The 25,728-nt window shown below is 42.9% G+C and overlaps 1 protein-coding gene across 2 annotated transcripts; it reads left to right on the top strand.

The window, feature by feature from the left end:
• The first annotated feature begins 971 nt into the window (after positions 1-971).
• Positions 972-25,728, top strand: COL8A1 (collagen type VIII alpha 1 chain). 2 transcript variants are annotated; one of them, XM_033146602.1, is made up of 3 exons: positions 972-1,084; positions 22,740-23,049; positions 23,681-25,728. In XM_033146602.1, exons 2-3 carry the CDS (start codon positions 22,743-22,745, stop codon positions 25,579-25,581), a joined length of 2,208 nt encoding a protein of 735 aa, XP_033002493.1. In that variant the 5' UTR covers positions 972-1,084; positions 22,740-22,742; the 3' UTR covers positions 25,582-25,728. The 2 variants fall into 2 exon arrangements, with proteins under 2 accessions (XP_033002493.1, XP_033002492.1); XM_033146601.1 differs by having other exon boundaries at positions 23,678-25,728.

The following is a 25,728-nucleotide window of genomic DNA, read 5'->3' as shown; positions in this document are numbered from 1 at the left end:
TAAGTGTAGGTGGAGATTGCAGTTTCCTGTTCTGCCCATCAGATGCACCTATAATGTCAACTGGACCATTGGTCCTCTATGTATAGCCAGTGGTATAATGAATAAACTTTTCATAGAAGTATGAGGTCCAATGCATGGTTGATGGCCAGATCATGCTCGCCATATATATGTTGGACGTCAACCATGCAGTAGATTTTATGCATCTAAATAAAGTATGGAACACGTATGGAACTGATTATTTAATAGAATTCAATGGATTTTATGCATGTCGACCCTAAATAAATGTTAAATCCATGGATAGATGCCTGGTGAACCTCAAGTTGAAGCAGACACTCCTGGTGGGCGTGATAAAATGATACGGTCCTTTCCTAACTTCTGTTTGAGAGAGTGTGTGAACTACTCCAGTGTCTTTGGTGGAACTGCAACTCATAGCTAGGCCTTAAATCAGGATAATTTATCAACCTGCCTGTATCATACTGAGGTCATCTTTGGAAGATGGGCTTCTACCATCTAGAGTTAGAAGGTGACAACCAGAAAGAGGGCCTTCTGAGTTGTGTGCACCAGGTTTATGGAACTCATTCCACAGAGAACTTCTTTGCAATGCCATGTAAAGATATTTTGATGTTCTTAAGCCCTTTGATATATTGTTTATTCTAATATGTTATTATCTCTTCATTTACACACACCTTCTGCACTGACTGCTGCAGACCAGTAGGGCTTCAGAAATGGCAGTTTCTCCACCACAAAATCCTCCACCACTTCAGGATTACTTTGGCAAATCTCAAATTTCACTGTAAAATCTTAAATTGAAATCAAACTATTTATGGTTGAAAATTCTAATCTAATATTTGTATGTTTTTAAAATATATATATACAGGATTTTGGTTTGGTTTGTTTGTTTGCTTGTTTGTTTGTTTACAAAGGGGTGATTTATAGTTCACAATGTAACCTTTCAACTTATTTTTTTCTAGGTGATGGTGAGAAAAATATATTTCTTTCCTTACCAAAGTCTGATGAAGAACCAAGGCTTCTGAACACCCTCGTGCACTAACTCACAGCTCCATCCTTTCCCCAAAATCTTAATGTAAGTACCACCATCTTTTGAAATTCAAATTTTTATGTTACATGTACTTAGCCTGAACATAAATGGTTTAAAACTCCGGGCCCTCTTATCATGATTTGGACTTGAGAACTTGGATCAGCTACTCAACTGGTTGTCTTATGTCTTAGTGCTTAAATTTTAAGAGAGAGGAAATTTTAAGAGAGAAGAATTATTCATAGACATTGTCCATATGTTTATGCAGAGAATTTAAAAAATCAAACATTTTTGTTGAAAGAGAGAAAGGATGGCAATTTGATGGAATTATTAGAAATCCCTTCATTATTTCAAAGTTTTTTCTTGAAGTTCTCTCAGCTGTGGAATTGAGGTGGAAATATTCACTCGTAATAATGGATGCTTACCTCTTCTTCAGGGGACTTTTGGAATTTAAAGGATTCTTATTGATTTATATTACCATCAACGTGTCAACTGTATCCAGAGTAAAAAGGAAAAAAAACAGTATCACGTTGCATTCTCAGTTTTTAATGGTAATGCTTAGGACAAGTAGGCATTTGTTCCTAGTATCCACAATTATCTTATGTATATGACCATTCTCAAGCATGACTTTGGGAAGAAACATTCTTTTGCTTAGCTTCCTTTATTCTAGCTTTGCGAGTGGGAAAGAAAGAAAGAAAGAGAAAGAAAATGCTCCTTATGTCGGGAGAGAATTGCAATCCTTTAGATTCTTTTCATGCAGTTATAACAAAAGCAGCAACCAATATGAGAAATGGAGGGTTGATTTCAAAAAATTCCACTGGAAAAACGCTTATGTCCATGTGGAGATGGCCAGTCAGTCAGTCAACTTTATTGCTTATAGCCAAAGGCTGCTGCAATGTATACATTGTCATTCAATAAAATATACACTAGTTTGATACAAAAACTTAAAACATTTACATTGTCAAAACATGACCTAATCTGTTAGAAACGGGAAATGTAATCGGACTCAATGAGAATATAATTAACCGAATGCGGCCACTGATGACCACAACTAGTGTGATGAAAAATAAAAAGTTCAAAAGACAGACATGGTTTGATAAGGAATGTCAGAATAGTAAAAAAATGTCTACCTAGAGAACTTCGAAAATTGAAGTTCAAATACGATAAGCACAATCTTGCTCTACAAGCTGAGGTAGCTCAAGTACGATGTGGAGTTGGCAGTATTGAATCAGTAGCTCACGTGCTGATAGCTTGTACAGTGGTACCTCGGGTCAAGAACTTAATTCATTCAGGAGGTCCGTTCTTAACCTGAAACTGTTCTTAACCTGAGGTACCACTTTAGCTAATGGGACCTCCCGCTGCCGCCACGCCGCCAAAGCACGATTTCTGTTCTCATCCTGAAGCAAAGTTCTTAACCCGAGGTACTATTTCTGGGTTAGCAGAGTCTGTAACCTGAAGCGTCTGTAACCTGAAGCATCTGTAACCCAAGGTACCACTGTACTCATTTGAGGAGTGAGGTTATTACCCCTCTACTACTGTCCATGCTGGGTCGCTCAACCATTGCTAGGTTACTGTGTCTTACTAAAAATATATCTATGAATCACAGCATTAAAGAGTTGGAAGGGGCCCTGCAATGCAGGAATCACAGCTAATCATCTGCTTTTCTGCTGCTCTAGCGATAGTAACTATGGTGATCTCTCTGCCAATGCTGGGTTCTGGAAAGGAGCCAAAGCAAGAATCCTTCAGAACCAGGCATTCTGGGTGAGGTGTCCAGGAGAATGCTTGAGGTGTCACACAGTTTGCTGCTGTAGTAGTGTAGGGGTTTTCCAGGCCACCTTGCCCAGAATGGCTGGATCTAGGAAGGACACCCTTCACCCTTTCTCAGAGCCCAGGTGGCAGCTGGTGGTAGGTAGCCCACATGCCATTGTGGATGGGGTCAGATGGGACCAGCCTGCACTCTACTATCTGGGCCTGGCACACATGGTCAGCAGGTTGGACTGGTTCAGAACACTGGGGCCTTCTGGTTGACTAGGCAGAAGGAGAGGACAAGTGAGTGGGCAGCAGAGCCATGGAGAGGAGGAGTGGTGTCATGAAGACACCTTGCCAAAGGTCCCCACAATACCTAGAGCTGGCACTGCTGGGAATCGTGTGGGATATAGTGTAGGGGGCTGCAAGTAGAAAGAGGAGTTGATGGACATGCCTTGCATAAACAGAAGAGCAACTCAAGCCAACATACTCCTTCTTTTGGACATAGGGACTAATACTTGGAGAAGTTATACAAGTCCGCAAGCTAATCGAAGAAACAGAACCTTGAATACTGACTCCAGCGCTGTCCCTTTTAGCAAACTGGTGCCTTCTCCTTCCTGAGTCGGCTGCAGTCGCTGAAAAGAATCGGAATGTAATGAAGGTTTAGACAAACCTTGGCACAAATATTCCACCACAATGAGTGTTTATCTATCGAGATCAGCCAGCTTTACGAAATTGAAAACACACTCTTGATGCGAACTTGCCCCCAACGCAAAGCTGCTAACACTATATGCAAACTTCAGTGGCAGGTCCCATCTCCCAAATTTACAGAGATCTGTAAGCTTTTAGGCTTCATGTCTGTTGCCAAGGACATTTGTATCCAATAGAGATTCTGGGCTCCAACCAAAAGCAACACAATAATTGTCTCCACCAAAAACAGGAGGTCCTCTCTGGGATTTCCTGTCTCTAAATCCCACCCACTCCCCACTTCCCTCACAAATGGCCTTCCAATGTTGCGTTTTCTGAAACCCAAAAGGAAAATATGTTCAATTTATGCAGGTGAAAAGAAGATGCTCAGCTTTCATCAGGATTCTCTCTGAAAGCATTAGGCAAAGCAGAAATATACCCGTTGGCGGTTTAAAAAATCATGTGAAAATAATAGTCAGATGTAAGGATTTAGATTAAAGTAACAAAATATTTTAAGAATGCGCTTGCCTGAGTCTCTTCAGTCTGTCTGGGATTCCTTTGCTGTAATCCAATGTAGGATTGGCCCAACTTAATCATCGCCAAGTGGATATATATAAAGGACTTAAGAAAAATAATGTGTGCTTTTTTGAACATACAAATGAGAGAAATAGAAATACATCCAAATAGAGAACTCTGTGCAGTTCATTCTCTCATTGCAGCTACAACACAGAGGGGGACTATATTGAGGCAACCTCAAAGGGATTCACGAGCTTAGTATCAGTTACGCAATGGTCAAACTGGAATTTTTGATTTTAAATGAAAGGCACAAGCTAGCACAGGTTTGTCATGATTTATGCATTTTGGTCTGCATGCAGAAGGTCACAGGAACTGTCTTACACCAAGTCAGACCACAGGCCCATTTAGCTCAGTGTTATCCAAACTATCTGACAGACACTGTCAAACCTGAAGATATCCCAAGCCAATAATAGTCAAAGCACAGTCAATGTTGGGTGGTGGTTTGAGTGTTGGATTAGGACCTGGGAGACCAGATTCAAATCCCAACTCAGCCAAGGAGTCCCCGGGGTGGTGACCTGTGCTTGGTTCCAGTCACTGTATTGTAGCCTAGCCCTCCTCAAGGGTTTGTTTTGAGAATTAAGTTGAGAGGGGGAGAACTATGTACACCATCTTGACCTCCTTGGAATATGAAAGGTGGAAAATAAATGTAATAATGAAATATATAATAAAATAAGAAGATGAGGAACTGAAGGTGGGCACCTCATAATGAGCTTTGGGTCACCACAAATTGTTTGTCCACACCCCAAGGAAATGTCTTCTGTGTGATGGTGTTAAAGCTTATCTGCTTTAATGCTTTGTTTGAGCACAAGACCAGGGCTTTTTTTCAGCCAGAACTTACTAGAACTCAGTTCCGGCACCTGTCAGGTGGGCCCCAAGGGAGAACAAAGGAGGCATTCATGGTGAAAAATAGAACTGCGCAATACATTGTTAAGCTCAGAACCCCCATGCCAATAATAGCCAAAATCCAAACATAAGGATTTCTGTTACCAATGAAACATTAAAATGTATTTGTTTTTAAATGTTCAATAGCTTTAAATCATTACAGTGGTACTTCGGTTCTCGAACGTAATCCATTCCGGAAGACCGTTCGAGTTCCGAAACATTCAAAAACCGAGGCACAAAGGGGCTTTCTGCAAATTCAGTTGAGAAAATTGGAACACGCAGTGGAAGCCATTCAACTTCCGGGGCGCATTCGAAAATGGAAGCATATACTTCTGGGTTTCAGCTTTCGGGTTCCGAAATGTTTGTCAACAAAGACGTTCAAGAACCAAGGTACCACTGTATATAAAAATGACATGGCACAATCCAGCCAAATATAGCATAGCCAACTATGACTCCCTTGATTTCCATAAAAAATATGTAAGAGCACTTGCACTTGATAATTTCTCCTATTTGAAATTGGTAGGGTGCCAGTGCTTAACTTTGGCTGGATCGCACCCCCAATGAGTTAGAAAATGTTAAGATTAATTGGACCACATCTTGTGTCCACAGCAATTAATTATCTAAAGTGTAGCATAAACTTCATATTATTCCAGGAATAATCAAATTTGTTCCAGATATATTTGCAATAAATGGCAAGCTTACAACACTTTATTTTACTTTATAGCAATTATTAAATATTTGTGTAAATTTGTACTTCAGTATACATTGTGTCCAATAGTCATTCCATGACATATTTACCTAAACCAAAAGGGTTGCACAACATTCACGTGCAATATCATTTGTTATGAATTCATATAACCATCCAATGGGTTTGTGGGGGGGATGGGGAGGTGGAAGTGTGTGAGTGAATGAATTCTTCCTTCATTTTTTCTGGGATAAATCATACCTAGAATCATGTTCCATACATTATAATGTCCATAAAAGCAAGCTCTACATGTTAGTATACCTAAAATCATTCTATAATAAAATATCAGTGCTCAAATGTTGTTGTTTTTTAAGTTACAGAATAATTCAACTTATTTTTGGCACAGTACATCTTGAATTGCAGATTCAAAGCATTATATATAAATTTTAAGCTTGAGGTGTGCCCTTTCAGATGGTGGGAGACACCAAAAAAGGGGCATGCAGACTTTTCCCAGAGCGTGAGAGTCTGGGAGACTTTTTGTATGCAATAAAAGCTCATGTTTCAGAGCATGCCGATGTATGACACGCCTCTGTTGCAATAAATTTGAGGTTCAACCATAGACTGACTGGACTAATCTGGAGAAATTATCAGTGAACCATGTTCACTGGGTGATATTGCCAGGGTCTTTGTGCTAGTGGCTGCTGCTGCTGCATTCAGTTATGAATGAAGCTGGATTGGGATTTCTTTTCCGGGGTGTGTGTGGGTGTGTCATGTAAAGGCACTGAATCTGGCAAGTTTGTACTGAACTTTGAGCCTGAACAAAATTTAAGATTTAGGTAATGTCATGGGATGTCAAGGGAAACTTAACTGTTAAGCTGCTATTCCAACTGTAGGAAGCACTGTGTCTGAACGGGGGCAGTTAGCTATGCTGCTGTTCTAGGCTGTCCTTAGCAAAAAAATTGTTCTGTTGGGCATCTGTCTGAGTCCAAGGGCACCAGATAGGGAGCCTGGCCCCTTGGCCCTCACAATTTTTTTTCAAGAGAGCGGCCAGGCTCCCTCAATATCCCACGGCAACGTATGGGTGCCGTGTGTGCATGCTGCTTGATGTGCTCACATAACTCATGCATGCTGTGTGGTGTGCTTGCGTCGTGTGTGCAAGCCACATGGCATGTGCACAACATGTCAGCATGGTGTGCTCATGCGGCAGGAGCACGGCATGTGGCGCTAGTCAGTGCGCCTGTTTGGGCCTGTTCCCTTCTCTGGAATAACCTGACATTGAAATTACACATTGTCATATACATCACTTCCTGTGAGTGGGATTTCCACCCCGACTGAATAAAGGCGCCATGGATTGAGAATGCACGCATGTACACCCACAAGTCAAACTGGGAAGGCAAACACGGTTCCTCAAAATTCATACTCAAAAAGAAAATTTGGAACCTTCTGAAATACAGTTATTTGGATTCAAATTGTTGGTGAACTTTAAATTTGTATCACATGTCATTTCAGGTTTAGTTCCTATTCCATAAGCCTAGGGTTGTTGTGGGGGTGAGACAGGTCACGAGGAAAGCAGCCTTTGGACCAAGCCTTGTAGTCTGTTGCAATGTGAAGCGAGTAGCCTTTGGCTGAAAAGTAGCTGTAAACGTGCAGCGACTGTCTAGACGGGTGACGGTAGCAAGTTCTGCCACCTCTCTTCCATGTGAATAGCATCCCTCTTCTTGGGCCTTCCATATTTTGGGAAGGAGCCACAGACTTAGAAGCGACCGTCTCAAGAACAGGTTTCAGCATTTACTTAGACAAATGCTCCCATTCCTCACTTTGTTTGGCGAACTGTCACTAAGTAAGTAATGGCAGAGGAAAGGAAAGGATCTGGCTTAGGGCCTGAGTAATGACGCCTAAGTATGCATTACGCTTAGTGAACAAAGTTCACAGTTTGCAGCTAAAGGTCACTAGGAATTCATGCATTCTTGGCACTCTCACTCAGTCCAAAGGAATGTATCAGACTTTGGTGCTTGGTATTTCAAGGTTGTTCCTTTTCCAAAGTTATATGAAAGCACAAACCAGGGGGGATGAGAAAAGGTGGATGTGTCAGGGATTCTTTTTTCACCATGGTCCTCATTATTGCTATCTGTCAAACAGATGAAGTGTTAACAAGAGAGAGAGATGTGAAAATATCTATTGTGGTTTTTCATTTATATGTCACATTTAGTGGGTGGGATGCTCTGTAGTCGTCTTATATGTTCTTCTTACTAACCCTAAAAAGACATGGGGCCAGCATGTTTCTGACATCACAGGATTCATGGTTGATCTATGTAGGGGGTGCTGGATCTTGCAAAAGACGACTCCATGCAAACCCAGTGACCCTGTGTGTGCCCTGGATTATGTTCCCACAAAGGCCACTTTGAACTGTCTCTGTGTGGGACGTCTGCTCAACAGAAATTCTTGTAAGAAGCACGTGTTTTACAAATATGGAGGTCATAAAAATGACTCAGATATTTCTAACACACTGTATTGTGATACGATGAGCTGTAAGCTTGAAGTGCGCTTGGAGCAATGGAGCATTATCCAAGCTGATAGTTGTGCCAAAAAAATGAGTGCATGGTGGCTTAAACAAATAGCCCTCAATTTTTTTAAAAAAAGAAAATGGTTCTGCAAATAGGCCATTTGGGGTGTTTCCCACCTTGTAAAATGCCTTTAAAAAAGGAATTACATTAAGAACATAAAAGACCCCTGCTGAATCAGACCAAAGGTTCATATAGTCCAGAATTTTGCTCTCAGAGTGACCAACCAGGTGCCTATGGGAAGCCTGCAAGCAGGACACGAGTATAAAAACACTCTCCCCACTTTTGATTCCCAGATGCTGGTAGGAAATTATGCTTATTTTGTGTATGTTGGTCCTATGTGATGATTGCGCACCTGGAGTTTATGGCTCTGTGTATAATTTCTGAGAAGCTGCACTTGATCACAGCTTCTCAGCAGGTTTGGCTGCATGTGCACAGAATGGGTGAGAGAACCCAGAAAATATTCTTACAGAAATTAAATGCAGCTGTGCTGAACCACAAGGGAAAATAAAATGCAGGCTGATGAAAGTTTCTGGGAGACTCAAAAAGTTTGCGGACCATTTTGTAACATTTTGGTTGGCCTAATACAGGCTTTGCACTAGTGTGGGTTCAGCAAATGTCTGTGATAATTATTCCACACAATACCCTATGTGCACAATTCAAGTTATGCCTTTGGTGTAGGGATTTCGTGATGTGTAAAGTAGCCTAAATAGTTCTTTTATTGGCTTGCTCTGCATAATGCACCTGTCATGCCACTGAGGGATTTATGAGTTTCCAGATCATCCTCTTCAAAGCATGACTCTGTTGAAACTGAGTGGATCAGTAGTGCCACCTAGTGATCAGTATTAAGATCAGAATTTTCCCAAGTAGAAAAGCACAAACACACCCTTTCTCTCTCCCCCCCCCCCCCCGCACACTTGTATTTGCCAGTAGTGTTCTATAATAGCAGCCAGGGTTTATTTCACCAGCTACATCCAGCTATTGCCATGTTTTTGGTTACATTTATAGAATTTAGGAGGTTTGTAATTGGGACATCTGGTTCCGCCCCCTCTGCCCCCACTGGCATACATTCTGAAATTGCATTCTTTTCTTTATGCATGCAAGTATCTGTGTTTAGAAAGATTTCTGTTTCTCTTCTGGCACAAGAGGTCAGAACAGATGGATGACTTGTAGGCTACAAGATCATATTACGCATACCTGAACACTGGTCTAAATATTAAGGTAACCAGCTTCTGCCAATGAGCAGTACTCAGCACCGTTTCTGGACAGTGTTGAGATATTATGGTGGAGTCATGGGAGCACAAGAAACTCCCTTCGACCAAGTCAGACCATTGACACATCTAGCTCAGTATTGTCTACACTGAAAGGCAGCAAGTCTCCAGCATTTCAGATCGGGGTATTTCCCATCACTACCTGAAGATGCTGAGGAATGAACCTGGCAACTTCTGCATGCAAACCAACTGTTTTACCATAGAGCTACAGCTCCACACACCCCAGGTTTCCCTCAAGCCAGACCCTTGACTTTATTTTCCTAACCTATGCAGCTAGACTTTAAAACTTTTAGCCTCCTGGCCCAATAAACAGCCCGAAGCGCAATATATTTTGCAAGAGATTTTATTCTCTTCAGCTTTCTTATTGCTGAATAAAACTTGTATACTTGCAGACTGAAAGGAGTTTCTCCCCATGCTTGGTTTGTGGTTTCGTTTGAACGTTCTGGGGTTTCTTATTTATCTGAAAGTTTCTTAACAACAGTAAAAACAAGATCAGAGAAAGGAAAGGAAAGACCATGGGCAGCGTGAGTTCACTATAAGTTGGTTCAAGTCAGGCTAATCTATTGCCCTGTTTTTTTCAACAAGGGAAAACAACAGATCCATTCTATTTAGATTTTAAGAACACATGAGCAGCCCTGCTGGGTCAGACCAAAGGCCCAGCCTGCTCTCACGGTGGTCAACCATGTGCAAATGAAACCCTCAAGACCTGAGCTCTCTCCCCACCACAACACTCTTCCTGCTTGTGATTCCTAGCAAGGCCAAAAAAAAAAAAGCCATTGATAGTCTAACCCTCTTTTAATAAGAGAAAATAAATAGAAGGAAGTTTAGGTAAATATTTGATAACATTACTGCACAAGAAATTATTATTCAAACTGGAAATTATGGCTTTCAGCAATATATAAACCTGCGCCAGACTGGTGTTATGTGAGGAATGGCAGATAGATCCAACTGCTTAGAAAATCAAGCCAGAAAAATGGGTTTTTGCCAGGGTGTGGGTCTCAGGTGTCCAAGGGTGAGGTGTTAACGTTGAGCCTATGGTGAGTAACATGAATAGTTCAGGATAGAGTTGGTCACTACCCCTTTACTGACTATATTAATCCACATAATCAGCATGGGAAGTGGCTGTGACTCAGTAATAGAGCATAAAGTAAAGGTAAAGGACCCCTGGACAATTAAGTCCAGTCAAAAGTGACTGTGGGGTTGCAGCGCTCATCTCGCTTTCAGGCCGAGGGAGCGGTGTTTGTCCACAGACAGCTTTCCGGGTCATGTGGCCAGCATGACTAAACCGTTTCTAGCGCAACGGAACATCGTGATGGAAACCGAAGCGCATGGAAACGCCGTTTACCTTCCCACTACAGCAGTACCTATTTATCTACTTGCACTGGTGTGCTTTCGAACTGCTAGGTTGGCAGGAGCTGGGACAGAGCAACGGAAGCTCACTCAGTCATGGGCTGCAAGGTTCAATCCATGGTTTCTCCAGGTAAGGTTGGGGGAAACCCCTGCATAAAAGTCTCGGCCGCTGCTGCCAGTCTGTGTCAACAATACTGAGCTGGAAGGGCCAATGGTCTGACTTGGCATTAGCTTCCTATGTTCTTAGGATTCAGATGTGCATTTAGCTTTGTGCCCTAGAGACACTTGATGCAGGAATTCATCAGTTCTCTCTTACGTTACGAACTCTACGAATTAGCCTCTCGTGGTAACATTTCATGGTAAGTGGCAGCTGGACACCAGCTTATCGGTCCTTGATCTCTAGAGTAACAGTTTTTCCACTACGGACAGTCGGGCCCCCAGAGTGCTTTCTGTCTGGAGCCAGAGACATCAAAGTAAATCCGTTATTTTTATTTGCCATTACTAAAACATTCACAGAACATGCTGGAAGAATTGTCTCCCTGTCTGTTCTTCAAAGAGCTTACTGTGCGAGAGAAACCTTAGAGACCCTGTGGCAATGTAAACAGATGTGCTGACTCCTTGCTGAGATACACAAGGTTCAAAACGAACCAAGATGATCAGCTTGCTTAGGTATAAATCACTGTTTGTGTACATAGCCTTTTACAGAGTAGCATGAGCAAAAAGGCCAGGCCCCTGACCCAAGGCGCTTACAATCTAAATTAGATAGTGTTCAAGTGATGGGTTGTTATACCGTAGTAGAGTCTTCTTTGAACATCTGGGGAAATGATGAAACTCAGTGGTACAGTAAATGCATAAATTCCCTGGTTCAATTCCCAGCATCTCCTGAAGTCAAGCAATTGTAAATGCTCAGCACACAGTTTTTAATGTGGTATGCTTTTGCAGTTTTCTAGTTTTGTGCAGATCTGATGGTTGAAAAGAAAAGAAAAGAAAAGAAAAGAAAAGAAAAGAAAAGAAAAGAAAAGAAAAGATATATAATGCTACACTCTGTTCAGGAGCATACCAGAAATAGCTACGAGCATAACCAAAACGAAACCAGAGATTCAAGGAAGCAGTGGGCATGGAAAGGGGAGTAGCAGAAAATGATGATTGATCCACTCACGCCAGAACACCTGTGACCCTGAGTGGAGCTATATGGAGCCAAATTTTCCCCAATATATTTGATTATTGGGTAGATATGAATTTACAGAGGAAAACCATTAAAACTGATGTTGGTTAATGGTAGAATTATAAAATTGTAGAGTTGGAAGGGACCTTGAGGGTCATCTAGTCTAACCCCCTCCAATGCAGGAATCTTAGTTAAAGCATCCATGACAGATGGCCATCCAGCCTCTGCTTAAAGACCTCCAGGGAAGGAGAGTCCACCAACTCTTGAGGTAGATGGTTCCACTGTTGAACAGCTCTTACTGTCAGAACGTTCTTCCTGATGTTTAGTCAGAATCTCCTTTCTTGTGACCTGAAGCCATTGGCTTCCCTGCTTTCTCTGGAGCAGGAGAAAACCAGCTAGCTCCATCTTCCATATGATAGCCCTTCAGACTGAAGATAGCTATCATGTCTCCTCCCAGTCTCCTCTTTTTCAGGCTAAACATATGCAACTCTCTCAACCGTTCTTCATAAGGCTTGGTTTCCAGATCCTTGATAACTTTGGTCGCCCTCCTCTGCACACGTTCCAGATTGTAAATATCCTTCTTAAATTGTGGTGTCCAGAACTAGACACCGTACTCTAGGTGTGGTCTGACCAAAGCAGAATAGAGTGGTACTATTACTGCCCTTAATCGAGACACTACAGGTGAAACTCGAAAAATTAGAATATCGTGGAAAAGTTCATTTATGTAAGCAATTGCTTTCATTAGCTACTGGAGTTCAATATATGAGATAGACTCATGACATGCAAAGTGAGATATGTCAAGCCTTTATTTGTTACAATTGTGATGATTTTGGCGTTCAGCTGATGAAAACCCCAAAGTTGAGATTGTTAATTTGGGGTTCTCATCAGCTGTACACCATAATCACCACAATTATAACAAATAAAGGCTTGACATATCTCGCTTTGCATGTCATGAGTCTATCTCATATATTAGTTTCACCTTTTGTTGAATTACTGAAAGAAATGAACCTTTCCACGATATTGTAATTTTTCGAGTTTAACCTGTATACTTCTGTTGATGCAGTTTGAATAGCTTTAGCTTTTTTTTGCTGCTGCATCACACCGTTGACTCATGTTAAGCTTGCAGTCCCCTAGATCCTTTTCACATGTACTATTGGCAAGTGAGGGGTCCCCCATCTTATATTTGCACAGCTGGTTATTCTGCCTAAATGCAGAACCTTACATTTGTCCCTGTTGAAACTCATTAGGTTAGTTTTGGCCCAGTTCTCCAATCTGTTAAGGAAGGCAAACAGCGGCAAACACACAGTAAACTTGGATGTGGCAAATCCTGAGCTAGATGAACCAATGGTCTGACTCAGGATAAGGCAACTTCTTCTGTTTTTTTTTTATCAGAAGCAAAATTGACTTTGCATGGATTTACCATTTTAGTTAACGATTCAAACATGAGTTCATGGATAGGCAGCTTAGCTGAAGACATTTCATATTTTTAAGGCAAATATTCAATTTCCTCTGTATGCTGCCACCTCTAAAATAACAAACTTACAGGCCTGCTTAGTTTTCACTGATGTTAACTGCTTGGTGTCTGCAAGAAACAAGCACCATTCTAACAGGCTTTTCAGGGAAACCCAACCCTTGGTTTTTCGGTCCATCAAGGTTATTAAAATATCAGCCTTCCTTTGAAAATCTATATAAATAAAAATGTAAATGTTCGTTTGTCCCTAATCAATAATCTCCCAAAGTTCTGCACCGATTGCTTTGAAATTTTGACACAACGTTGCGTTCCAATCCTGGCGTCTTTTTATGTAAAAATATTATATAGATGTCACACTTGTGACAGGTAAAAACATGGTTTTCAGCAAAAACAGCTCCATCTGTTGGACACACGCTATAGAGCAACACACGGTATAGAAGATCACACTTCAGCAGAGAGAGGGAGGGGGAGCGGGAGGGGAGGGCGGCTCCGCCGACACACACAATACAAGGTCCTCAGAGGGAAGGCGGGAAAATGAAAGGAGCCGTTTCTGAGGGAGGAAGAAAGGGGGGATTGGGAGAGGGATGGTCTGAGGGGGGACTTTGGAGGGAAAAGTGGGGAAGGAGCCTCTCCGCTGGGAGAGGAGGCAGGCGGGAGTTCAACGGGAGAAGCTGTGGGGAGGCAGGCAAAAACGGGGTCTCCTTCCATTACGGGGGGGGGGATATTCGAGGGAAATATCTGAGAGAGGGGGGAGGGGAGGGAAAGGGCCCCTCTCTCAGGAACCCCCCAACTCTGAATCTGGCAAGGAAGCGGGCCTGCATCCACTTAACCACTCTGAGCCACAGCAACACGTGGCCGGGTACAGCTAATAATAATAATAATAATAATAATAATAATAATAATAATATTAATAATAATAATAATAATACAGAGGGCATTTGGGGCTGTTGTATTTTCTTGCATCCGGTCTCTGTACCTGGGTAAAACAAAACAATCACAATGTTTCTTTGGGCCAGCAAAGCAACATGTTTGATCGTCTCTGTTAAAAGCAGAATATGGATTAAGATCTGACTTATCCCAGTCGTGTTATTTGGCAAACTAATGACACAGTGATTAAACCACTCAGAAATATATATCAAAACCATCTGTGCCTGATTACATTTCAACTTTATTTTCAATTTAGCTTTGTATGTACCAGAGGAATTCGGCAGTTCCATTATTTCCTCATCAGGATAGCAGGAGAAGTTCCAAACAAAAGTAATCTCCAAGATTTATAGGCTTGACAGTAGTGTTGACACTTGGCAGAGAAAGCCTCTTACAGGGGAGGAGGAGGAGGCGGAGGCGGAGGAGGAGGAGGAGGAGGAGGAGGAGGAGGAGGAGGAGAAATGTTCACTTCTCCAGGTATGGAGCAGACTGGCTGCTGAGGCAGCTGTGCATCCCAGTGAATGATGTGAACAGAATTTTGCCTTGACAAACCCACTTCCAAATACATTCAGACCTGTGAATGGCCATCAGCTGCTTTTTAGAATGTATTAAAATTGTGCAGGAAACAATACATGTGTGCCTGCTCTCTCAGCTTTCTTTGGAAAGCAAGGATCATACAGGTATGTCACTTTCAGAGCTATTCCATGGCCTCCTTCTCTCCCCACCCCAATGGGACACAAGGGTTAGTGTTACAGAAGTCGCTTCTTTTTGTTGATTTTAGCAGGAAAAATAATTCATTCAAATGGTTGCAGATAAAGAACAAGTAAAAAGTATAGTGGGAGGGAGTTAGCTGGGGTAGAGGTAAAAAGGTAAAGGTAAGGTAAAGGACCCCTGGATGAGGTTGCAGAGCTCATCTCACTTTCAGGCCAGCGTTTGTCCACAGACAGCTTTCCAGGTCATGACTAAACTGCTTCTGGTGCAACGGGACACCGTGACATAAGCCAGAGTGCACGGAAATGCCATTTACCTTCCTATCGTGGCGGTACCTATTTATCTACTCGCGCTGGTATGCTTTCAAACTGCTAGGTCGGCAGGAGCTGGGACAGAGCAATGGGGGCTCACTCCGTCACGGGGATTCAAACTGCCGACCTTCTGATTGGCAAGCCCAAGAAGCTCAGTGGTTTAGACCACAGTGCCACCCGCTCTCTATGGTAGGGTAGAAGTGTCCCTCTATCCAGTGCTCCTAACTAAACTGATCTCTTGCTATCTGTCAGGTGGGTGGGAGTTCCACTGGTGGGAACTAGTGGAAGGCCCCAAAATGTAGCATTCCAGGAGCAAGGAGACAATGAGTCTGCCTGGGATCCATCGGATCCCACATCGGTCTCACTACCATTGTGAAGTAGCATCAGGCCCAATCATGGCACCACCTGCAGGCTGGCAAAGCAATCTTACTGCCCATACCTTCTGTCCCGACCACCACGGGTGAGCAGCCTATATAGTAGTTATAATAAATTTATGTCTAGGAATGGGCCAGTTAGGCCCACTAACTGCATGAAGCACCCTTGGGCAACTGTTGGGTCCCAGCTGCTGACACCTGCCCTAAGCCCCTTATCTGAAAAGAAAGGAAATTCTGGCACACCCATTAGAGTTGGGCAGCTGGGTTTAGGAGCTATCATTTGAGTTGCCTACGGCATCAGAGCAAGGCTACATCAAAACTATAGAACATTCTCAGTATCAAACGACAGGAGAGTCCTCTTCTAACAGCATTCAGCTGAAACATCTTCCAGACCTTTGCATCAAATGCACGGAGGGGGTGAAGAAGAGAGGGTGCACCCAGCATGCGGAGGATGTTAATGCAGAGGGTGCTTATTTATTTTAAATTGTATATCCTGCTTTTTGCCATCTAGGTCTCAAAGCAGAGTGCAGCATTGAAAAATACAAAAATTTAAAGCCTAAATTAAACTTCCAAATTTTAAAACTTCCAGAATTTAAAATCTCAACCATTAAAAAATAAATAAAAATCTGTGAAGCATTCATGGTGCAAAGTATTCCTGAAATTTTATTTTATTTTATTTTATATTTTCATAAAATTTATACACTGTTTGATTTGTCACACACACACACACACACACACACAACATGGTTTACAAAAAGAGAAAACAATAAATAAATAAGACAATCTTGACCAAGAATCTGACGTTTAGTAAGGACAATGCCTTTCTAACTTCTTGTGGGAGGGAGTTATAGCGAGAGAGGTCCATAATACTGAAGGCATGACTTCTCATTGGGGTATACATGAAAATGTGCACATGCTTGTTTACCTGCACACATTTATCCCTCCTGTGATCGAGGTGAACACCTGAAAAGGGCGACAACGGTAAAGCAAAAGAGATGGGAGGGGGAGAGACATATGTGGACAGTGGTTTTCTGCTTTGTTTTCCTTTGGGGTGGATTGTAGCACTTCATTTTGCTTTTTTGGATAGACATAGCTTCTCTTCCAGAATTGGAGGGAACATATGCACAAGACAAGATTTCTCTTTTGCAATTGGGTGGGGGAAATGCTGCCTTCCAATAAAAACGGTCTGAAGGGCCAGAGACCTTTTCAAGAAAAATATTGTATAGACATTTTTCGTGGTTTGAATATCTCCCTTGGACTGGGATTTGGAGTTTCTAAGGAGCTATAAAATTAATACAAAGAAAAGAAAATAAGAGAGGCGGTTGTCTTTCTCTCCCCACCCCTTCTTGGACAGGATAATCAAAGTACAGTGGGCTGAATTACTGTACATGGCAAAGACTCAGGCCCAAGACACAAACTTCAATTTTGCTGTACTTTTCTGAAAGACAGATAAGCCATAAAGCAGCATGGAGGCAAGAACTAAGAAAACACAGTGAGCACAGCATCAAAGTGAACAAATGAAAGGCCAATGCTGTGTTTTGCTAGTTTGTAGAAAGAAGTGGGTAAGAAAGTATTTTATGGCAAGGAATCAAGCCGTAAAACCATGGGATTGCAACAGAGAATCATATTCAAGAATAATATTAAGCGAATTTAACCTAGCATCATACTTAAGCATTTCAAGGCTGCTTCATTTGCAGTAGTGGCTGATGGCCATTGGGTTAGGTGGGGTGGAAGGAAGAGAGGGAGGGAGGCCAACAGTAGGGGGAGCCAGAGTCAATGACACAGGTAACCACAGACGACAATGGGCAGAGCGAACTAATTCTTGTTCTACTAATTCTTGTTTTGCCCCCTCTTGGTCCCTGTTGAGTTATTCAAGGGCAACACTGAGACAAAGGAGGAAGAAGCTGACACGGGGGGGGGCAGCTTGCGGGGGGGGAGTTGTAAGGAAGAGAGTAGGCATGTGGGGACTAGCTGGGGGCAGACTGAGGCCGGTGGGGTAGGGCCCCATTTGCCCTGATGAGCCAATCACCATTGTTCACATGATACTTTTTGGGAATTAATAATAAGTTGTTGTTGTTGTTTGGTTGTTGTTGTTGTTGTTGTTTCTATACCACCCTTCATCCATGGATCACAGGTTTACATTATAAAAATATAAAAATTCATACCACACTCACAAACAAAAATAATACCAACACTGCCACAGTTTAAAAGGCTTTAAATTGTTTAATCAACCCAAAGCCTGGTTGAAGAGGAATGTTTTTGCCTGGCACTTAAAGCTATGTAACTGAGGCACCAGGTGAGCCCCCTGAGGAAGGCATTCCACAAACTGGGAGCCACCATAGAAAAGGCCTGTTCTCATGTTGCCGCACTCCATTCCTCTCATGGAGGAGGCACACGAAGAAGGGCCTCAGATTATGAACAGGCAGGGAGGGTTGCCATATGTCTGGTTTTTCCCCGGACATGTCCAGGAATCAGACTGTCAAAATGGCGTCCGGGTGGATTATCGCTGAATCTGCAAAATGTCTGGGGAAACCCAGGTGTATGGCAACTAGGGCGATTTTTCCAAGAAAAATGCTTTTAAAATAAAATAAAAAGCCCAAAGACTTATTCATTTCAGGGGTATGTTCACCTAAAAAGCTTGACAACATTGCATCACCCTCCTCCAAAAACACCCCCCACCTTTGTCCAGATTTTCACTTTGGGGAATATGGCAACCCTAATCATTCAGGGTCTGGGTCAGTTCGTGTGGGGAGACTCAGTCCTTGAGATATGGGGTCCTGAGCCATTTAAGGCTTTATAGGTCAAAACTAGCACTTTGACTTGAACCCAGAAACTATGGCAGCCAGTGCAGTCAGGCCAGGATCAGTGTGATATGCCAGTTTCTTCTGCCAATAGCAGCTTCTAGTTATATGTCTTTGGTGGTGGCAGCGGTGGTTGCTTCTCCAGGGTCTATAGCCATACATCCAACAGATGAAATGTTTACAATGAGCTATAGCTGGAAGACTTGAGACATCCTCTCTCAACCTCTCTCTCTCTGTGTATTTATATTTATTATATTTACTCTACCTGATGCTTTCATTGAGGTAATATTTTTAATTGAATTTTTAAAATTTAGAACAATAATAAATGCTTTTTCTTTTACAAATGCTACACTCTCTATCATGGCAATGTTGTAGAGCCTGTTTGGGGGTCTTTTTCCTATTTCAAGGTAGCCTGCTTTCACCTTTGCAGGTCTGCTGTGCCTTTCCTCATGCTTCCTAAAAATGAATAAAAGAGCTTTGTTGCCAATGTCACTTCCCTGCTTGTGAAAGCACAGCGAAATTGATAAAATCCCCTTAAGGAAATCAAAATAGCAAGAAGAAAATACATCCCTTGGGGATGATGGTTATAAGAGGTTCGTGCAAAAGGGGAAATGAAGTGTAAGCTTTTAGGACCATCTCACAAAAGCTAAAGGTATTAGGGGCATGCTTTGAAGCTGAAAATGCTCCCATTTCAACAGTCAATTATCCTTTCAAATGTCAAGATACTTTAACGGGATTGTTTAGATACTTGAAACATTGGTGGAACCATTAATTTGCATCCTGCTTTTGCAAGTCGGCTTTGTCAGTACTTTGCAATATATTAAACTGAACAGCCTGATTCAAACCAGATTAACAAGAGCAAAAAAAAACAGACAAAAACCACACGTTTGAATGTAGAGCAGAATGGATAATTTTGCATATCTGCATTTAAATGAATATATGAGCAATAATAATTCAGGTAATTGTACACATTCTTGTTCCCAGCTCTTTAGGCAATATGCTATTCAGTTTAAAAACTAGTGCTGCAGTGTGTGGACTAGAACCTGCATTTACTAGCTTTTGGATTTGCTGGGTCATCAAACAAGGGAAATGCCACCCTGGGCTCCTCTGGGATGAAGGGCAGGGTATCAATTTAAATAAATAAAACTGGGCAAGAATTGTTCTCAGATAAGCCTTTTTGTTTGAAGTGCATCTTCTGTTTTAAAATGTTGAAAAGGTGTGCTTACTTTTGAACTCGTTTATTTAAGGATTTCATTGCTGTTTAGTGAAATGATCAAGGGAATTTTAGGGTCCTTAAATATGCTACTAATTTGCTTTGACTTATTCAATCAAATGTAAATATAAAGCTATACTGAATCATGTAGAGTAGAACTTCTCCATACTTTTAAGCATTGTCCTTTTTAGGCCACAAAGAATCCATTAAACCCAAGCTTTTCATTATTCCTCCTCTGTTCTCTGCTAGTGAGATGCTAAGCCTAGAAATAAAACATGCAAGTTCATTCCAATTGTCTTCAGTGTGGAGCTATTTGTCTATTGATTTGGGGACAAAAGGAGCTTCTTGGATAATGCTGAGAAATTTCCCCAAAACCATATTTTTGTCAGTTCATCTCCTTAATGATGAGATATGCTTTCCTAGATTTGTGTAGAACAAGGAGGAGACTCACGATTCTGACTTAACCCTTGTATCAGGGGCACAGCCACTTGCAGGGGAAAATTGGTGGGCCTGACTTGGGTTGGGAAGGACAAGACAGAGCTTACACCTGTGTTGCAATATTCTAAATACAGCTTTAACTCTTTTTGTAATGTAAATGGCATACACAGGCTCAAACTGAGGAAGATTATAACTGAATTGTGTATCACATTACAGATTTTCTTTCATGACGATAAGCTGTTTTAAAAATCAGGACCCACACGTTCAGCACTAAAATATTTAAACCACACATATAATCCTCTTCCCTGGCCCTGTTTGTGAGGGTTAATTATGAAAATTATATATATATATATATATCAGACAATTCTTTCTGAAGTGTAAAAATTCGGTGAATCTGCAAATGTGATAAAACTAACTACTAACTTTTCTGCTTGATAGCAGAATAAATATTTTTTATAAAAAAAACAAGAAAAATAGTTTTGTTTATCAAATGGTTGCACTGGAATTATATCTACATATGCAAATAATGTGTCATACTGAGGGCTTCATTGAGTGTGATATTCCATGAATTCCTGGTCGTCTTTGTCTGATAAGTCAGGTCTTAAATTAGCTGACTTTTAATCCACATTGACTGAATATAGAAAGCAAAGAATGGAAGCTGTGTGCAATTATGAACTGGCACATTATGCATTACTCAAATATGTTAATACTGTGCATGGCCCCCTATCCCGAGTATTGAGACACTTGTTCTTAACTTTCACTACTTAGTTAAAAAAAGAATGTTTGTAAATGCCTAAGGGTTTAACTGTCTACCCATTTTGTGGGCATTTCCCCAAAAGAATAGTCATTGTTTAAGGTGAAACTTATCTGTTTTGAGTCTGTGTCACTGCACAACTATGCCCTGCACCACAGCCACAGCTGTGCAGTTCTGCACCAGTGAGTGCTTCCAAACCAGGCCCAAGGGCAGCCCTACATAGAGCACATTACGGTAATCCAGCCTCGAGGTTACCAATTCAGTGGTCAAGCGATCCCTGTCCAGGAACTGTCATAGCTAACAAACCAGATACAGCTGGTAGAAGGCATTCCTAGCCACAGAGGACACTTGGGCCTCTAGTGACAAAGAAGTATCCTTGAGGTAAGAGCCCTTGATCCAAGCATTTGTCCTCATAAACTATTCTAAGTTGGATCGCTTTCATAGCAAATCTAGCCATGCTGAACATAGCAGACTTAGCCGTACTTGACTGCAAATGTTTAGTTTTTATCCATTATTACTGTGGAGCGCTACTGACTCACAACCTCTCTTCAAATAATTTCCCCCCTTGGAATTTCATATAAATGCAATGTGAAACGACTTTCGAATTTAATTATTATGCAAACAAAAAATCTGAATTTTCAGAAGAGTGGGGATTGTATAGAATTGTACAGCAAACACCCCCTCTAGTGTGCACTTACAAATACTGCTTCGTGGTTTCCACCCTCTTTTCTTTTTTCTTTTTTCTTTTTTGTCTGTTTGGTTCTATTAGGGCAAATCTCGGCTTCTTCTAGCTCTTGCTCTCAGGGAACTTGTGAACAGCATGTGCGCTACCACAGGAAGAGCCTTGCTGCATTCAACCAAAAGTGCATCAAACCCAGCATCCTGTTTTCCATAAGTAGCCAACTAGATGCTTCTGGGAAGCCTACAAGCAGCGCATGAGGGAAATTGACCCCTTGCTGCTGCTGTTCTCCATCAAGATGTATTCAGAGGCAGCATGCCTCTGATTCTGGATATAGCCATCTTGACTAGCAGTTGACAGCCTTATCCTGCATGAACTCATCTCTTTTAAATCTGCCTATATTGGTAGCCATCACTGCACCACGGTACAATGTTATGTATCAGAAGAGCAGGAAGGTTGCATGATTTGACAAAAGAAGGGCAGCATTGATTGAAGGGTCAAAGAAACCCTTCTGAGATTGCTCACTTGAAAGAATTATATCTCAAGAAAAAGGATGGAGTTTGTCCCCTCCGCCATTAGTTCTGCGCGTGAGCAATAAAAAAACTAGCAACTGGATGCGTGAAAATGCACACATAAAAATAGCTAGGAACCAAGTAATTCAAAAAGATTGAAAGTTCAAGTCCTCCAAGTTGATCTTCCAGGCATCTTCTCCTGCTGACCGAATGATGGAGGAGAAGGTGTGGAACCAGCCTAGGCAGCCTTGGTGGCTGGGACCCATGGACTCTAGGCACGGCTGATTTCAGCTTCCTTTTTTCCTTCCTTTTAATAAAAAATGTTTGAAATGTTGTTACCATGCAGTGCCACAGGAAGAGCTGCTGGGTGAGCGAGCCACAGCAGCTTATTCTCAGTGCCACTGGGAATACGATGGTGGCTACAGCTATAGCTGCTTCACCCAGTACTATAAAGAAAGGCACTGAGGTTAAGATAACTGCAGCCTCCACAAACCTCCTTCTTCTCAATGCCTCTGGGTCCATCCCTGCAATACAATTGTCTTTGCCATTTCCCACTCCCTTGCAACTGCTGTTCTGTTCTGTTTTGTTGCAGGTTATGGCTTTGCTGCTAGCACCTATGTGGCTTTTGACAGCGGTTACATCCCTTTACCTTGGGCTACTGAGACCCACCCAAGCAGGTGCTTATTATGGGATCAAGCAGATGCCTCCCCAAGTGCCGCAGTACCAGCCCCTGGGGCAACAAGTACCTCACATGCCACTGGGCAAAGATGGTGTTCCAATGCAGCACATGGCCAAGGAGGGGCCACACTTGCCCTATGGGAAAGAATATGTGCCTCAGTACATCAAAGAAATCCCACAGATACCCATGCTTGGCAAGAAGGGGATTTCAAAGAAAGGAAAAGGTAACATTGCAAGACGTAAGCTGTCCTTCTTTCTGCTCCTTCCTACTTCTGTTCTTAACCATCCCTCTGTCATCTAATATAAAATATGTATATCTGTTGGTATAATAGTAAGGGAACATTAAGGAGGGAGCTCTGTGGGGTTTCAGCATGGCATGCCAAAAAGGTTTTTTAAATACTATGTCTATAAATATTTCCAAACAACCTAAGGCATGTATTTCTGCATTTTGATGACATTTCACATCTAATTCCCCAAATATTAAGAATTTCCAAATTCAGTACACACCCCTAGCTTAAGAGGTAGAACTCTTACTTGAAACATGGGAGAGGAAGGGAGCTAAGGCATGTACACCTGAAAGCAGGAGTCTTATATTTGGAATGCATTCAGAGAATATCACTGTGCCATTGAAAATGGTGGAGATAGCCATTTAAAATATACAACGTGATATTTAACTGTTAAAATGGCAATGCTGTTTGAAGACTGTGGTTATCCAGCCACCTCAGTTGTGGTATCAACTGCATTAGCAGCAAATATAGGCGAAAGCTTGTACTTCCCCTTGAAGTACTCAGATGATTGGTCAGTCAACTGACATAATGGTTAATTGTCGCTCCCTCATTCTCTCTTGTACAGCAGAACTTCCATTAGCCAGTTTGAGAGGTGAGCAGGGTCCTCCTGGGGAGCCTGGACCAAGAGGCCCACCCGGAGCACCAGGTATACCAGGACACGGAGTGCCAGGAGCCAAAGGAAAACCAGGTCCACAAGGATATCCAGGGATCGGCAAACCAGGCATGCCCGGAATGCCGGGAAAACCAGGAGCGATGGGGGTTCCAGGATCAAGAGGAGAGATGGGGCCAAAAGGAGAGATTGGACCTATGGGCATTCCAGGGCCCCAAGGACAACCAGGACCTCATGGACTCCCTGGAATAGGAAAGCCAGGTGACAGAGGATTGCCAGGACAGCCAGGAGGAAAGGGCGAGCCAGGGATGAAAGGGCAACCTGGAATGCAAGGCCCCCCAGGCCCAAAAGGAGATAAAGGTGTTGGGATTCCAGGATTGCCAGGGCTAAAAGGTCCACCTGGTTTACCTGGTCCTCCAGGTCCTGTTGGGCTTCCAGGGGTAGGCAAGCCAGGCATGGTTGGTTTCCCAGGTCCACAGGGACCTGCAGGCAAACCAGGGCTTCCCGGAGAGCCAGGGCCTCAAGGGTTAGGTGGGGCTCCTGGAATTCAAGGTCCTCCTGGCCTTCCAGGTGTGGGGAAACCAGGCCTAGATGGAATTCCAGGGCAGCCAGGGTTTCCAGGTGGGAAAGGTGAGCAAGGCTTGCCAGGTTTACCAGGACCTCCTGGCATGCCTGGGATTGGGAAGCCAGGTTTCCCTGGGCCTAAAGGTGAGCGTGGCATGGGCGGTATTCCAGGACCACTTGGGCCGAAGGGTGAAAAGGGGCACATGGGCCCACCTGGTATGGGTGGGCCACCAGGAGAACCAGGCCAACCAGGATTGCCAGGGTTAATGGGGCCCTCAGGTGCTATGGGGTTTCAAGGGCCTAAAGGAGAAGCTGGAGCTGTTGGCCCTCAAGGACCAATTGGTCCAAAAGGTGAAGTTGGTTTACAGGGTTTCCCAGGAAAGCCTGGTTTTCCAGGAGAAGTGGGGTCTCCAGGCCTAAGAGGCTTACCTGGCCCAATTGGACCAAAAGGGGAAGCTGGCCACAAAGGCTTGCCAGGTCTGCCTGGTACTCATGGCCCCATGGGTCCCAAAGGAGAGCCTGGGATCCCAGGGGCTCAAGGCCACCAAGGCCCTTCTGGAATCCCAGGCATCGCAGGACCCAGTGGCCCAATTGGACCTCCCGGGCTTCCTGGGGTGAAGGGTGAACGAGGCCTACCAGGCCAGCCAGGATTTCCAGGAGCAGGGAAACCTGGAATTGCGGGGATGCAAGGCCCACCTGGGAAGCCTGGCTCCATTGGTGCTCCTGGGCAGCCAGGCCTCCAGGGACCTCCAGGGCCTCCTGGCCCACCAGGCCCACCAGTCATAATACAACCCACACCACCAGCTATGGGACAATATTTGCCTGAGGTGGGTCCAGGCCTTGATGGAGCAAAGACGCCATACGGCTACAAGAAAATCAAAAACGGCGCCGCTTCCTACGAGATGCCAGCTTTCACAGCTGAGCTCACCACACCTTTCCCACGGGTTGGAGTTCCTGTGGTGTTTGACAAGCTCCTCTACAATGGCAGGCAGAACTATAACCCACAGACTGGCATCTTCACCTGCGAGATCCCAGGGATTTACTACTTTGCCTACCACGTTCACTGTAAAGGGGGGAATGTTTGGGTGGCTTTGTTCAAGAACAACGAGCCCCTGATGTACACATACGATGAGTACAAGAAAGGCTTCCTGGACCAAGCTTCTGGGAGTGCCGTCGTTCAGCTAACGGTAGGTGACAGAGTTTATATCCAGATGCCATCTGAACAAGCAGCAGGACTCTATGCCGGGCAATATGTCCATTCATCTTTTTCAGGATATTTATTGTATCCCATGTAAACCAAAACACTCGGACAGAACAAAAACTTCCCCTGCCCGTTCTCCAAATCTATACCATTGAAAGGTGCATTTAATGACTTTTATTTTATTTTATTTTTTGGACCAACATGTACAATCATTCAAATAAAATTACAACTTCAAACATTA

The sequence above is a fragment of the Lacerta agilis genome, chromosome 4 (assembly GCF_009819535.1).
Source record: "Lacerta agilis isolate rLacAgi1 chromosome 4, rLacAgi1.pri, whole genome shotgun sequence".
In the NCBI taxonomy this organism is placed as follows: Eukaryota; Metazoa; Chordata; class Lepidosauria; order Squamata; family Lacertidae; genus Lacerta; species Lacerta agilis.
Note: the sequence above shows the minus strand (reverse complement) of the source record. Positions and strands in the feature narration are given on the sequence as shown.

What these genes read in the sequence shown, in the direction of transcription:
- COL8A1 (XM_033146601.1), top strand. Translation starts at nt 22,743, where the DNA reads ATGGCTTTGCTGCTAGCACCTATGTGGCTTTTGACAGCGGTTACATCC. An exon ending in GATTTCAAAGAAAGGAAAAG is followed by an intron (nt 23,050 to 23,677) that starts GTAACATTGCAA and finishes TCTCTTGTACAG; the next exon opens with CAGAACTTCCATTAGCCAGT.